Source organism: Salvelinus namaycush, chromosome 31, assembly GCF_016432855.1.
Source record: "Salvelinus namaycush isolate Seneca chromosome 31, SaNama_1.0, whole genome shotgun sequence".
Lineage (NCBI taxonomy): Eukaryota > Metazoa > Chordata > Actinopteri > Salmoniformes > Salmonidae > Salvelinus > Salvelinus namaycush.
The window spans coordinates 48,042,083-48,055,853 of record NC_052337.1 but is presented as its reverse complement, the minus strand read 5'-3'; the positions used below and the strand labels follow the sequence as shown (position 1 = coordinate 48,055,853).

The 13,771-nt window shown below is 42.6% G+C and overlaps 1 protein-coding gene across 1 annotated transcript in view; it reads right to left on the bottom strand.

Annotated features, from left to right (window-relative positions):
- LOC120025737 (lysosome membrane protein 2-like) overlaps positions 1–13,771 on the bottom strand; it is a 67,700-nt gene that overhangs the window by 38,951 nt on the left and 14,978 nt on the right. Inside the window, exons 3-6 of the mRNA XM_038970335.1 lie at positions 6,225–6,372; positions 5,750–5,941; positions 5,456–5,547; positions 3,500–3,619 (exon numbers count right to left, since the gene is read on the bottom strand). Coding sequence (XP_038826263.1) covers positions 3,500–3,619; positions 5,456–5,547; positions 5,750–5,941; positions 6,225–6,372 — 552 coding nt within the window. The remainder of the gene's footprint in view (positions 1–3,499; positions 3,620–5,455; positions 5,548–5,749; positions 5,942–6,224; positions 6,373–13,771) is intronic.

The following is a 13,771-nucleotide window of genomic DNA, read 5'->3' as shown; positions in this document are numbered from 1 at the left end:
CATAATTTTCCAACCTCATGATGCCATCTATTTTGAGAAGTGCACCAGTCCCTCCTGCAGCAAAGCACCCCCACAACATGATGCTACCACCCCTGTGCTTCACGGTTGGGATGGTGTTCTTCGGCTTGCAAGCCTCCCCCTTTTTCCTCCTCACCCTTTTTCCTCCAAACCAACAGTTCTATTTTTGTTTCATCAGACCAGAGGACATTTCTCCAAAAAGTACGATCTTTGTCCCCATGTGCAGTTGCAAACCGTAGTCTGGCTTTTTTATGGAGGTTTTGGAGCAGTTGCTTCTTCCTTGCTGAGCGGCCTTTCAGGTTATGTCGATACAGGACTCGTTTTACTGTGGATATAGATACTTTTGTACCTGTTTCCTCCAGCATCTTCACAAGGTCCTTTGCTGTTGTTCTGTGATTGAGTTGCACTTTTAGCACCAAAGTATGTTCATCTCTAGGAGACAGAACACGTCTTCTTCCTGAGCGGTATGACGGCTACGTGGTCACATGGTGTTTATACTTGCATACTATTGTTTGTACAGATGAACATGGTACCTTCAGGCATTTGGAAATTGCTCCCAAGGATGAACCAGACTTGTGGAGGTCCACATTTTTTTTCTGAGGTCTTTGCTGATTTCTTTTGATTTTCCCATTTTCCCACTGATTTTGAAGGTAAGCCTTGAAATACATCCACAGGTACACCTCCAATTGACTCAAATGATGTCAATTAGCCTATCAGAATCTTCTACAGCCATGACATCATTTTCTGGAATTTTCCAAGCTGTTGAAAGGCATAGTCAACTTAGTGTATGTAAACTTCTGACCCACTGGAATTGTGATACAGTGACTTATAAGTGAAATAATCTGTCTGTAAACAATTGTTGGGAAAATGACTTGTGTCATGCACAAAGTAGATGTCCTAACCGACTTGCCAAAACTATAGTTTGTTAATAAGAAATTTGTGGAGCGGTTGAAAAACGAGTTTTAATGACTCCAACCTAACTGTATGTAAACTTCTGACTTCAACTGTATGTACGAGTGTATTGAGTGATATGTGAAGAAGTGTATTGCTGTGTTGCTTGTGTTGTTTGTTCTGTTCGTTTTGATATAAATCTCACCAGATTAGGTCTGATGGATTGAGGGGATTTCTCCCGATGAACTAAACTGTTGTTCTGATCTGTCCTCTCTTGAGGTTATCATGAAAGGTGACGTCAGTCGGTGTCTTAATGCATGGAAGAGATAATTGGACCAAACAGTGTGTGTACCTCAAAACCCCCTCTAACGGGCTGAAGAAGAGTGACAAATGTGTTCAATACAGCCCCGTCCGCGCCACTTCTATTGTTTACTGAGAGACCTGAGAGAGCCAGCAACCGGTGTACAGCATCCAATCTAAGCTGTTTTTTCTCTCAGGAGTGTGACAGGAGTCCATGTGGAGTGAGCATGGGGAGAAATCTGTTCCAATCTTCTCTTATGTCACTGGTATACTGGTTGACAAATGGACAAGACATAATGGGTGGTAAAGGTGGTGGTGGCTCAGGTGAGACATTGAAATTGGGACATTATCATGGGCCATCCACTCTACACACTGCTAAAATGATAGTCATTTAGATTTAGAATATATTAGAACACTGATATGTAATTATAATCATGATAAGAAAGTTAATACTAGAATTATAGGATAATTATACTGTATTTTAATATAAATGTACATTCTGCCAATGTCGATGTGTGTTAAATTGAGGGTTTTAACTGATTGGTCCTATCACTGAGCAATGTCATTCTACATTTTGGTTGGATAATGAATTGGGTTCTAATTATGATTTGATTTGGAAACTAAATGATTTTTAAAACTGAAGGATTGATTTGAGTTTAGTATGTTAATAACTATATGAGTGAAGAAATTAGTGTATTAGGGATTGATTGTTTTGATTGCTGTTGTGAGCTAAAGATGTTGACACTATTCCCAGCATACCCTGGTGAATGGAGAGGGTGAACTCTGATCCGGAGGGTGAAACTGATCCTAATATTTTTTATCTATAGGCATTGCCTTATAAATAGTGGAATCATGAAGCTTGTCTTGGGTCATGTTCATTAGGCACCAACGTAATACATTTGACTTAAACCAGAAGCCACTACCTGGATTTGTCCAACAAGATTTTAGTTTCTGGGATGGAAATAGTTATTTCCACCTTGCTGATCCATTAGAGTGTGATAGAAAACGAAAGCTTATTTTAATAAACTCCATTGTTGCATGCACTGCATTATGCATTAAACCTTTCACTGTCTATTAAGATATAGCCTTGAATCATATAAACTGCATGCAGGTGTCTGTGTATCAGGACCTCCCCAGACACATTGTGTTGGAGGTTGAAATGGGAGACAGTGCTGTTTCTTAGGAGGAGGCTGAGCCGGTGCTATAGCAGCCTGTCACATGCAGGAATCCATGCAATGAATTATTGCTTTCATGCTTCTTGTTTTATGAAGAATGTATGCATTTTCTACAAGTGAATTCATGTTCTTAAATCTTGTAATTTTCTTTTAAGTTGAGAGGACTCTCAACATTGGGGAATGTGAGATAAATTACAAGATTATGTTATAATACTGTTATTGCATCAAATGGTTGTTTTATGCAACAGAATAAGGGGTTGTTAGAACACTCATCTGTGTGTGTTTTACTGAGGATGGGCCTCTGGAAGATTTAACACTGACAGAAGATTTACAATGGATTGGTGATAAACCTAACAAGACGACATTCCATAGCATGAATAGTGTCTGTGTGCCTGACTGGAAGGTACCAGGGAGAGATGGCTCGGGGCCAGACCCTGGTCTCTACACAATGATAACAGTTTTTTTTTTTTTTACAGCAGATACAGTCTGCTGGGAATTTTAAGTATCTTTCATACAAATCTTAACCTTGTGACCCATTCCATACATCTGTTGTTTGTCATGTAGACTGATGGAGGTGTATTTTGGCTATAAAATACCTTTGTACCTTTGTCTCGGGGCTCTCAACGAATCATCTGAGGGTTATTCGTCGACCAGCCATCATTATCGTAGCTCACTCAATCGATTCACTTTATATGTGTGTGATATATTGACCCTTTTTAATAAGAGAATACAGATTTAGTTTAAGTATAACTCTGAATTGTGTGATAAGTTTTTCTCTCCTCATTTGATAGTAAAGAAATTAACTACCACAAAAGTCACATATGAGGCCACAGGCCATCGCTCAAATGAGCAACATCGCTTCTAAACTTACAATTTTCTTGTGGGATCCATTTACCAAAGTAAAACTGTATATATTCAACACTGACCTTTGACATACTGTTTAGAAGAGTTGGGGTCATTTCAATTTCCTCATTTAAAAGCAATACTTCCTGACTTGACTTGAAATGGAATTGACCCCACTCTGTCAAAATGTGTGTGTTTTAGTGACCTTTGACATACAGTTTAGTGAGACATCTGTTCTGTTCTGATCTGTAAGATTCTGTATTGTAGCCTACCTGCACAGGTCAGGACTGAAGATGTACAGTCTCTCCTTCTTGGACAGCAGGGGATGGAAGGCACTGCCATCTGTACCGTTGATCATGTTACTCTGCTCAGACGTCCACAGACTCAGTTTGCTGAAACACAAAATGTATTTCTAAATGTAACTTGATTAATAAAGAAAAAATATACATGTACATCTTTATAATACCTATTAAATACAAATCACCATCTAGCCCAATGCTTGATTGTTTAGGCTTGTGTGACTTATCAATCAACATATTAAAGAAAGCTAATCAAAATGTGTGCTTTATCTAATCAAAGGGGGAAGGAAAAGGTGCTGCATGATACATACTGGCAGGTCTGTTATTACATTAGAAGAAAGCTGACAGGAAGCCTTCATTGAGACCTTTCCAACTGGGCTAAGTACTAGGATGTGTCAAGCACACAGCAGCTCTGTGCTCTGTGTTCTGGCTTCTGGCTAGGCTAGGGACCTCTGGGGAGTCTCTCTCTCTGGTGCTGCAGTCTGCATTCTAAATGGCCATAGGGGCTCTGGTCAAAAGTAGTGCACTACATAGGGAACATTGTGCCATTTGGGTCATAACCCTGTCCTCTGTTACTGTCTGGCAGTATGAAGAACTTCTTAGGAAACAGATGGACTGTTCTGTTCCAGTCCTTTACACTTACCCAATGATGGGTTTCATATCATCAAATAAAGATATAAATCTTGGACAGAATGTCCAGTGTGTGTTCAGGGAAGATGATGTGCATGTACAGTATGTATCGTAGGAGGCAGTTACAACACAGCATCTTTTGGAGTGCTGTACATTTATTTATCTAAAGAATTGACTAATGAGGATCCAGCAGTCAACTGTTGAGAATGATTTTTGAAGGATGGTCTGTTGATTTACAAATTGCTTTATTGATTATTTTTAATGCACTGTTCGGCAGGGCACCCGAAAACATGTCATGATCTTCTGTCACTGGTCGTTTAGTCGTTCCAAAGATCAGAGCCAAAACTTTTGGTGAGGCTGCCTTAAGTCACTATGTTCCTGGCCTTTGGAACAGTCTTACAGAGGATCTGAGAGCTTCAGAAACTGTTGACACTTTTAAGAAAAATCTTAAGACAGTGCATTCAGAAAGTATTCAAATCGTTTGACTTTTTCCACATTTTGTTACGTTACAGCCTTATTCTAAAATGTATTAAATATATAAAAATCCTCATTAATCTACACACAATACCCCATAATGATAAATGTATTAAAATAGAAATACCTTATTTACATAAGTATTCAGACTCTTTGCTATGAGATTTGAAATTGAGTTCAGGTGCATCCTGTTTCTGTTGATCATCCTTGAGATGTTTCTACAACTTGATTGGAGTAAATTAAATTAATTGAACATGATTTGGAACAGCACACACCTGTCTATATAGGTTCCCACAGTGCATGTCAAAGCAAAAACCAAGCCCTGAGGTTGAAGCAACTGTTGGGTAGAGCTCAGAGACAGGATTGTGTCGAGGCACAGATCTGGGGAAGGGTACCAAAAAATGTTTGCATCATTAAAGGTCCCCAAGAACACAGTGGCCTCCATCATTCTTAAAAGGAAGAAGTTTGGAACCAGCAAGACTCTTCCTAGAGCTGGCTGCCCAGCCAAACTGAGCCATCGGGGGAGAACAGCCTTGGTCAGGGAGGTGACCAAGAACCCGATGGTCACTCTGACAGAGCTCCAAAGTTCCTCTGTGGAGATGGGAGAACCTTCCAGAAGGACAACCATCTCTAAAGCACTCCACCAATCAGGCCTTTATAGTAGAGTGGCCAGACAGAGCCTGGACTTGAACCCTGTCTAACAACTCTGGAAAGACCTGAAAATAGCTGTGCAGCGACGCTCTCCATCCAACCTGACAGAGCTTGAGAGTATCTGCAGAGAAGAATGGGATAAATTCCCCAAATATGGCCAAAATGTTTCAGTACCTTTCTCCTTTAAATCTGGCTATCCTGCCATAGTCCATGAAGTCTGCCTCCCCGGTATGGTAAACAAATTCACCATCATTGCTTCCATTTTTCTACAGAGTGGAAAAGAGAAGGAAAATCATTCTAAAAGGCCATTAATATTTATTATAGTAATATTTTATATTCAGGTGAAAGTGGCAACCACCAGCAGACAACAGGTATCAAGGACCATAGACAGTTTATATTGTTCTTTACAGAACTTAAAAAGGGTTGAGTGTGTCAGATGTTGTATTTTGTATTCACTCCCTGACCTACCTTATACATGAGGCCAAAGTACTCGTCGATCTCAGGGTTCATGGGGTGTATGCGGGACAGCAGAGGGTCCTTGAAGCCCCACAAAAGCTCGTTGACGGAGTGCGTCATGAACATGCCCACATGCAGGGAGTTCATCCAGATAGACACCATAGAACTCTTCCAGAAGCTATCCTTTACCTTGTTCATCACAGCCTGAGCAGAGAGAGAGAGAGAGAGAGAGGGGGGGGGGGGAATGGAGAGGGTGGGAGAGATTACTTATTGTCAAACACAATGACCAAAAAACAACACAACTACTTAAAATAACAACAAGAAAAAAGAGAAAACAAAGAAAAATTAAGAAATGAATGGTATGCTTAAACTTAGGAGCTGTTAAACCTCTACATACACAACACTAAACATGATGGTTGGCTTTAGAAGAGAAAAATAAGAGCTCATAACAGTGTAAACACACACACACACACACACTTTTACTCACCACAGCTGGGATGTTGATGGTTGTGATCATGTCTATGTCAGGATCACCCACTGACCTCTCTGGCAGAAACACAAAGGTCTTGGATTGGTAGGCAGCGACCCTGGTCCCATTCTCTAAAAAGGTCACGTTCTCCTTGGGCCTGTACTCCCTGGGACAAAGGAGACATGGGGGAAGTCAATATCTCCCTCCCCTCCTGGAGGATCTGAGCCCTAGGACCATGCCTCAGGACTACCTGGCCTGATGACTCCTTGCTGTCCCCAGTCCACCTGGTCATGATTCTACTCCAGTTTCAACTGTTCTGCCTGCCGCTATGGAACACTCGACCTCTAAATGACCCTGCTGTTCGTTTGAACGTTTGAACATCTTGAAGAAAAATCTGGCCTTTATGGCCATGTACTATCTCCACAGCCAGAAGAGGACTGGCCACCCCTCAAAGCCTAGTACCTCTCTAGGTTTCTTCCTAGGTTCCTGCCTTTCTAGGGAGTTTTTCCTAGCCACTGTGTTTCTACATCTACATTGTTTGCTGTTTGGGTTTTTAGTCTGGGTTTCTGTATAGCACTTTGTGACCTCTGCTGAATGTAACAGGGCTTAATAAAAACATTTGATTGATTGAATATCATTGAATATCAGAGATTCAGATAAAGAAACTGTAGGCTTATATAAAACAATTTCTGTATGGAACTTGCTTAGTGCACAGGGGCATTGTTACTGCTGAAACATGAAAAAGTTGGATGCACAGAATCATCTAGAATGTTATTGTATGCTGCATCGTTAAAATGTCCCTTCACTTGAACTAATGAGCCTGAATCATAAAAAACAGCCCAGACCATTATTCCTCCTCCACCAAACTTTACAGTTGGCACTATGCATTGGGACAGGTAGTGTTCTCCTGGCATCCACCAAACCCAGATTTGTCTGTCAAACTGCCAAGCATCGGCTGGAGTGGTGTAAAGCTCACCGCCATTGGACTCTGGAGCAGTGGAAACGCATTCACTGGAGTGAGGAATCATGCTTCACCATCTGGCAGTTTCCAAACTCCTGATTGCGATCAAATGTCAAAGCAACTTGACAAAGCAACCTCCAAACTAATACCAGTAACAATAAAAACATCAAACAAGGTGGGGTATGGTGTGTCAATGACAAACACTGCGGGTCACTAGTTTATATAGTGTCTAAGGACACACAAATAGGTCTCCCTAGGAGAGGGGGTGACCTCAAATATTTATTGTTAAAACAAGAGGCTGCCTGGATCTTTAATTTAAAGACCCTTGCTCCCTTTGGTCTCAACGTACAGTACACCATTCCTGTTATTATTGTGATTTTGCTATTCATTGTAAATGTTTGTAGGCCTATGTAGCCAAATTGTATCTATGATCGTAGGCTATCATTCATGTTTTTTGTATTTATTTTTATATCTAAGAATTAACCAATGATATCAGGCCACACCCTGCCATTAGACACCTTTGAGACTATATAAACTAGTCACCCGCAGTGTTTGGCATTATACCCTGATGAAGACAGCTTGTCTGTCGAAACGTTGGATATATGTTATTAAATTAAGCTCCTAGAGTGTGGGTCTCTCTTTTTCTTTTACAAAAACTGACAGACCTTACTTTTTTCAATCTTTACTAACGACATGCCACTGGCATGTAAAGCTGGCATGTCTATGTATGCGGATGACTCAACACTTTACACGTCAGCTATTACAGAAACTGAAATGGAACAAATCATTCACTAAACCCTAAACCTCAACTAAATCTTGTAATGAAAAATGTGGACATTGAGCAAGTTGAGGTGACTAAGCTGCTTGGAGTAACCCTGGATTGTAAACTGTCATGGTCAAAACATATTGATACAACAGTAGCTAAGACGGGGAGAAGTCTGTCCATAATAAAGTGCTGCTCTGCCTTCTTACTATCAACAAGGCAGGTCCTACAGGCCCTAAATATGTCACACCTGGACTACTGTGGTGTGGTCAGGTGCCACAAAGAGGGAAAATTGCGATTTGCTCAGAACAGGGCAGCACGGCTAACCCTTGGATGTACACAGAGAGCTAACATAACTATTATGAACGTCAATCTCTCCTGGTGTAACGGCTCTCATCGGAATGAGTGGACCAAAGCGCAGCGTGGAAAGTGTTCATGATTTTATTGATCAAAGAAACACTCGAACAAAGTAACAAAACGAAAGCGAACAGTTCTGTCAGGTAAACAGATACTAAACAGAAAATAACTACCCACAAAATACAGGTGGGGAAAAGGCTGCCTAAGTATGATTCCCAATCAGAGACAACGATAGACAGCTGCCTCTGATTGGGAACCACACTTGGCCAAAAACAAAGAAATAGAAAACATAGAATGCCCACCCCAAATCACACCCTGACCTAACCAAATAGAGAAATAAAACGGCTCTCTAAGGTCAGGGCGTGACAGTACCCCCCCCCCCCCAAATGTGCGGACTCCCAGCCGCAAACCTGAACCTATAGGGGAGGGTCCGGGTGGGCATCTACCATCGGTGGCGGCTCCGGTTTGGGACTTAGCCCCCACTCCCTACGCTGATCCCTCCGCTTCTGTGGAACCTGACTGAAGATCGTCGCCGGAGACTCCGGACCGTGAATCGTTACCGGAGGATCCGGACCATCACCGGAGGCTCTGAACTGGGAACCACCGCTGGAGGCTCCGAACTGCAGATCGTCGCCGGAGGCTCCAGACTAGGAACCCCCGCTGGAGGCTCCGGACTGCGGACCGTCGCTGGAGGCTCCGGACTGCGGACCGTCGCTGGAGGCTCCGGACTGAGGACCGTCGCTGGAGGCTCCAGACTGGGGACCGTCGCTGGAGGCTCCTTGCCCTGGATTTTCACTGCAGGCTCCGGGCCATGGATCATCACTGGAGGCTTCGTGCCATGGATTATCACTGGAGGCTCCGGGCCATGGATTATCACTGCAGGCTCCGGGCCATGGATCATCACTGGATGCTTCGTGCCATGGATTATCACTGGAGGCTCCGGGCCATGGATTATCACTGCAGGCTCCGGGCCATGGATCATCACTGGATGCTTCGTGCCATGGATTATCACTGGAGGCTCCGGGCCATGGATTATCACTGGAGGCTTCGTGCCATGGATCATCACTGGAGGCTCCGGGTCATGGATTATCACTACAGGCTCCGGGTCATGGATTATCACTACAGGCTCCGGATCATGGATCATCACTGGAGGCTTCGTACGTGGAGCCGGAACAGGTCTCACTGGACTGGGGAGATGCACTGGAAGCCTGGTGCGTGGAACAGGCACCGGATACACTGGGCTGTGGAGGCGCACTGGAGGTCTCGAGCTTAGACCTGGCACAACTCGTCCTGGCTGGATACCCCCTGTAGCCCGGCAAGTGCGGGGAGCTGGAACAGGCCGCACTGGGCTGTGCTGGCGAACCGGGTACACCGTGAGTAGAGCTGGTGCAGGATAACCTGGGCTGAAGAGACGCACCAGAGGCCAGGAACGCTGAGCCGGCACAATCCGTCCTGGCTGAATGCCCACTCTAGCACGGCCACTGCGGGGAGCTTGCACAGAGTGCACCGGGCTGTGGATGCGCACTGAAGGCATGGTGCGCAGAACCGGATAGCACGGTGCTTGACCGGTCACACGCTCCCCACGGTAAGCACGAGGAGTTGTCTCAGGTCTGAACCCTGACTCTGCCAATCTCCCCGTGTGCCCCCCAAAAGGGGCTGCCTCTCGTTCTTGCCTCGTTGCTCCAACTCCTCGTAACGTCGCCGTTCCGCTTTTGCTGCTTCTATCTCCTCCTTTGGACGGCGATACTCCCCGACCTGCGTACAGGGTCTTTTCCGTCCAGGATCTCTTCCTATGTCCACTCGTCCTTTTTACCACGCTGCTTGGTCCTTTGGTGGTGGGTAGTTCTGTAACGGCTCCCGTTGGAATGAGTGGACCAAAGCGCAGCGTGGAAAGTGTTCATGATTTTATTGATCAAAGAAACAATCGAACAAAGTAACAAAACAAAAGCGAACAGTTCTGTCAGGTAAACAGATACTAAACAGAAAATAACTACCCACAAAACACAGGTGGGAAAAAGGCTACCTAAATATGATTCCCAATCAGAGACAACGATAGACAGCTGCCTCTGATTGGGAACCACACTTGGCCAAAAACAAAGAAATAGAAAACATAGAATGCCCACCCCAAATCACACCCTGACCTAACCAAATAGAGAAATAAAACGGCTCTCTAGGGTCAGGGCGTGACACATGGCTCAAAGTGGAGGAGAGATTGACTTCATCACTACTTGTATTTTTATGAGAGGTATTGACATGTTAAATGCACTGAGCTGTCTGTTTGAACTACTGCCACACACCTCAGACACCCATGCATACCCCACAAGACATGCCACCAGAAGACATGACAGCAGATCAGACTGTGGGAGGCGCACAATACTACATAGAGCCATGACTACATGGAACTCTATTCCACATCAAGTAACTCATGCAAGCAGTAAAATTTGATTTAAAAAACAGATACAAATAAACCTTATGGAACAGCGGGGACTGTGAAGAGACACAAACACATGCACAGACACACACGATAGCATACGCACTATACACACACGTACACATGAATTTTGTGTTGTAGATATGTGGTAGTAGAGTAGTGGCCTGAGGGCAAACACTTAATGTGTTGTGAAATCTGTTGTGAATGTATTGTAATGTTTTTAAAATTGTACTACTGCCTTAATTTTGCTGTACCTCAGGAAGAGTAGCTCAGCTAATGGGGATCCATAATAAATACAAATACAAATCTCACCATCTGTTATCATCGGCAGCTCTAATGTGAGAAACATCTTTGTTCCCAATGCAAAAACATTGTGTTATCCTGAGGCTCGGACACAGGCTGCTTCCTATCGTTTTACGCCAGAACATGGGGGCTGTCGCTGTCGTAGTCCATGTGGGATCTAATGACATTGGGATGGCTAGCTCAGAACAGCTGAAACAGGATTTTAAATAACTGTTTGGAACTCTGAAAGACCAACAAGCATCTAATTATTTCAGGCCCAGTGCCCAACCATAAATAATCAGCATTATCATCATACTGCATGTAACCAGTTTGTTTTAGCCCACGTACCAGCTCTAGGCATCGGCCCATTTGTACAGTTCTAGACAATATATCTACATGTGGACATTCTGGTAATATCTGAAACTTGGCTAATTAAGACTGTGCCGGATACTGATGTGTCTTTGACTGTTTATAATGTTTTTAAATCCAATGGAGTTGACAGAGGTGGAGCTGTCTCCATATTTACAAACGACAACTTAAATGTGTCTGTATCTCTCTCTTGTTAACAATGCCGAATTTATACTAGTGGGAATTTATGAAATAGGCTACTTTTGCTCCCCTAACAGTAGTTACTTAATATCTTCACAGATCTGGGTGTTTATATTTCGCTCCTCTTTTTGCCGACATTAAATCAACGCAGGCAAACTTTTAGCAAGCTATTCATACTAAATCAGTTGTCCCTGCCCCTGCCTTGTGCCATGCCCAACAGGTGCAGCTTCAGGCTCAGCAGCCCTGTCTCCCCATCCCCATACCCCTGAACCAGCCCTACTCCCAACTGAAGGAGGTGAGCAGCATTGTGTTGAATGACATGTCATTTGGCATAATTGCAGGGGGTCCGTGGGAATACATTTTTTTATTATTATGAAAAAAAGTAAAATTATTAAATCCTCTTCAATGATAAGAATTCAAACACTGTAATTATTTGTCCACATGATGATCATTATATGAAACAAAAACAACCAATAGTCTATTGGATGCTGGACAGTTTGAAGCATTTAGTGACAGCCAAAGTTAAAATAATACCTTCAAGTCATATGGCCAAGGTATGGCTCCATGGCTTTGATGAAGACTGAAATATGGTTGTTTACTGACATCTAGTGGTGGTGATATGCAACTGCAGGTAATTTGGATCAATATTCTGCAGGATTCACATTTACATTTACATTTACATTTAAGTCCTTTAGCAGACGCTCTTATCCAGAGCGACTTACAAGTACATACAATTCAGGTTGGGTACATACAATTCAGTGCTGTTTAATTTTTTCTGTTTTTTTTTTCTGTTTTTTCTGTGGTGTAATTTAAGTCAACAAAATGGTTGTAACTGAAATTTTGGTTATGATATTATTACAAATGGTATTATAACATAGGATATATTATCATATGCGTCATCTACACTCTACAGAGCCAGGACCCTCTTCAAGTGATATAGTTTTGTCAGGGAGGAGTGTGGAAGTGGATGAAGAGGTGAAAGACAGTGCCGGCAGTACCAATGCAGATGATGTGGATGGAGAAAATGAGAGACTGTGCACAGAAAGAGACAGACAAAGTGATGATGTTGAAAAACAAGCTGATCAGTGACTTTGCTAGCAAGAAGGCTTGGCGCTGGGCTCTTGGTGAGTAAGGCTGAGCAAGGGCCAGTGATAACTGTTAAATGGTATGGCTATGGATATTGGATCACTATACATATAATGCCCACAGGCTGAGAACAAGACTGAGAACAAGATATGTCTCAAGGTAATGGCTGGATTGCCATAAAATGTGTTTTGCACAATCAAGACCCCAAGTGGAAGGAACCTTGATTTGGTGACCACTTGACCTTTCCTCTAGCGCCACTATCAGGCCTTTTCATTTCCATTTCCATTTTGTTTGCATTTTCCATTTCCACTTTTACAGCTGCTTATTATCTAGTTGGTATGTATACTTAGTTCAAAAATCTTTGTTTGTTATATCATTCTATAGATGATAATGATAATGTATTTTAATTGAAGAGGTTAATGTATATTTAAGTTATAAGTTATTCATTAATGTTAAGAGAACTTTACCATTACAAAAACATTTAGACTGTAAAAAATGGCCTTTAGCACATTTCTAATTGAGGGTATCAGTCTTGCATCAAATAGTGAATTCCACTGTATGCAGAATGTTGCATGGATGTCTGCGCAATGTTATATTTTCACAGCTCACTGTCAGTAAACATCGTACAGTAAATATTGGACAACAAGAGATTTGCAAGCCTGCAAAGGTAGAGTTATTTAAAGCTTTGAATGATTCGATTGGGTTTTGGAGGTGTGTGGATACAGCAATTGCTCAGGGTTGGTGTGGCCTGTGGTGGTGGGGCCCAATGTGATATCTTTTCATAGGGCCCAAAATCCCTGGCGGGGCCCCTGCTCACACGCATGGTTATGGGCTTAAAAAATGAAACACCTGTACCATGTCAGATATAGTGTTGACATTTATTTAATTTGGAGTTTTCATCCAAATATTACACTTTATATACATCACAAAATACAAAAAAATAACAAAACTTTTTGATATAGAAACACCAGATTTTTGCCAGTATTTTAAAATAATCTTTATTAATTATGAAATTATGAAAGATATTAATAACATTCCACCCATGAGGCCACCCATGAGGCCAAAAACGCCCCTCATGAGTACACAGCCAAGGGGATTTTTGCTAATGTGTTCAGTGACCATTGTCCCGTTGCCTG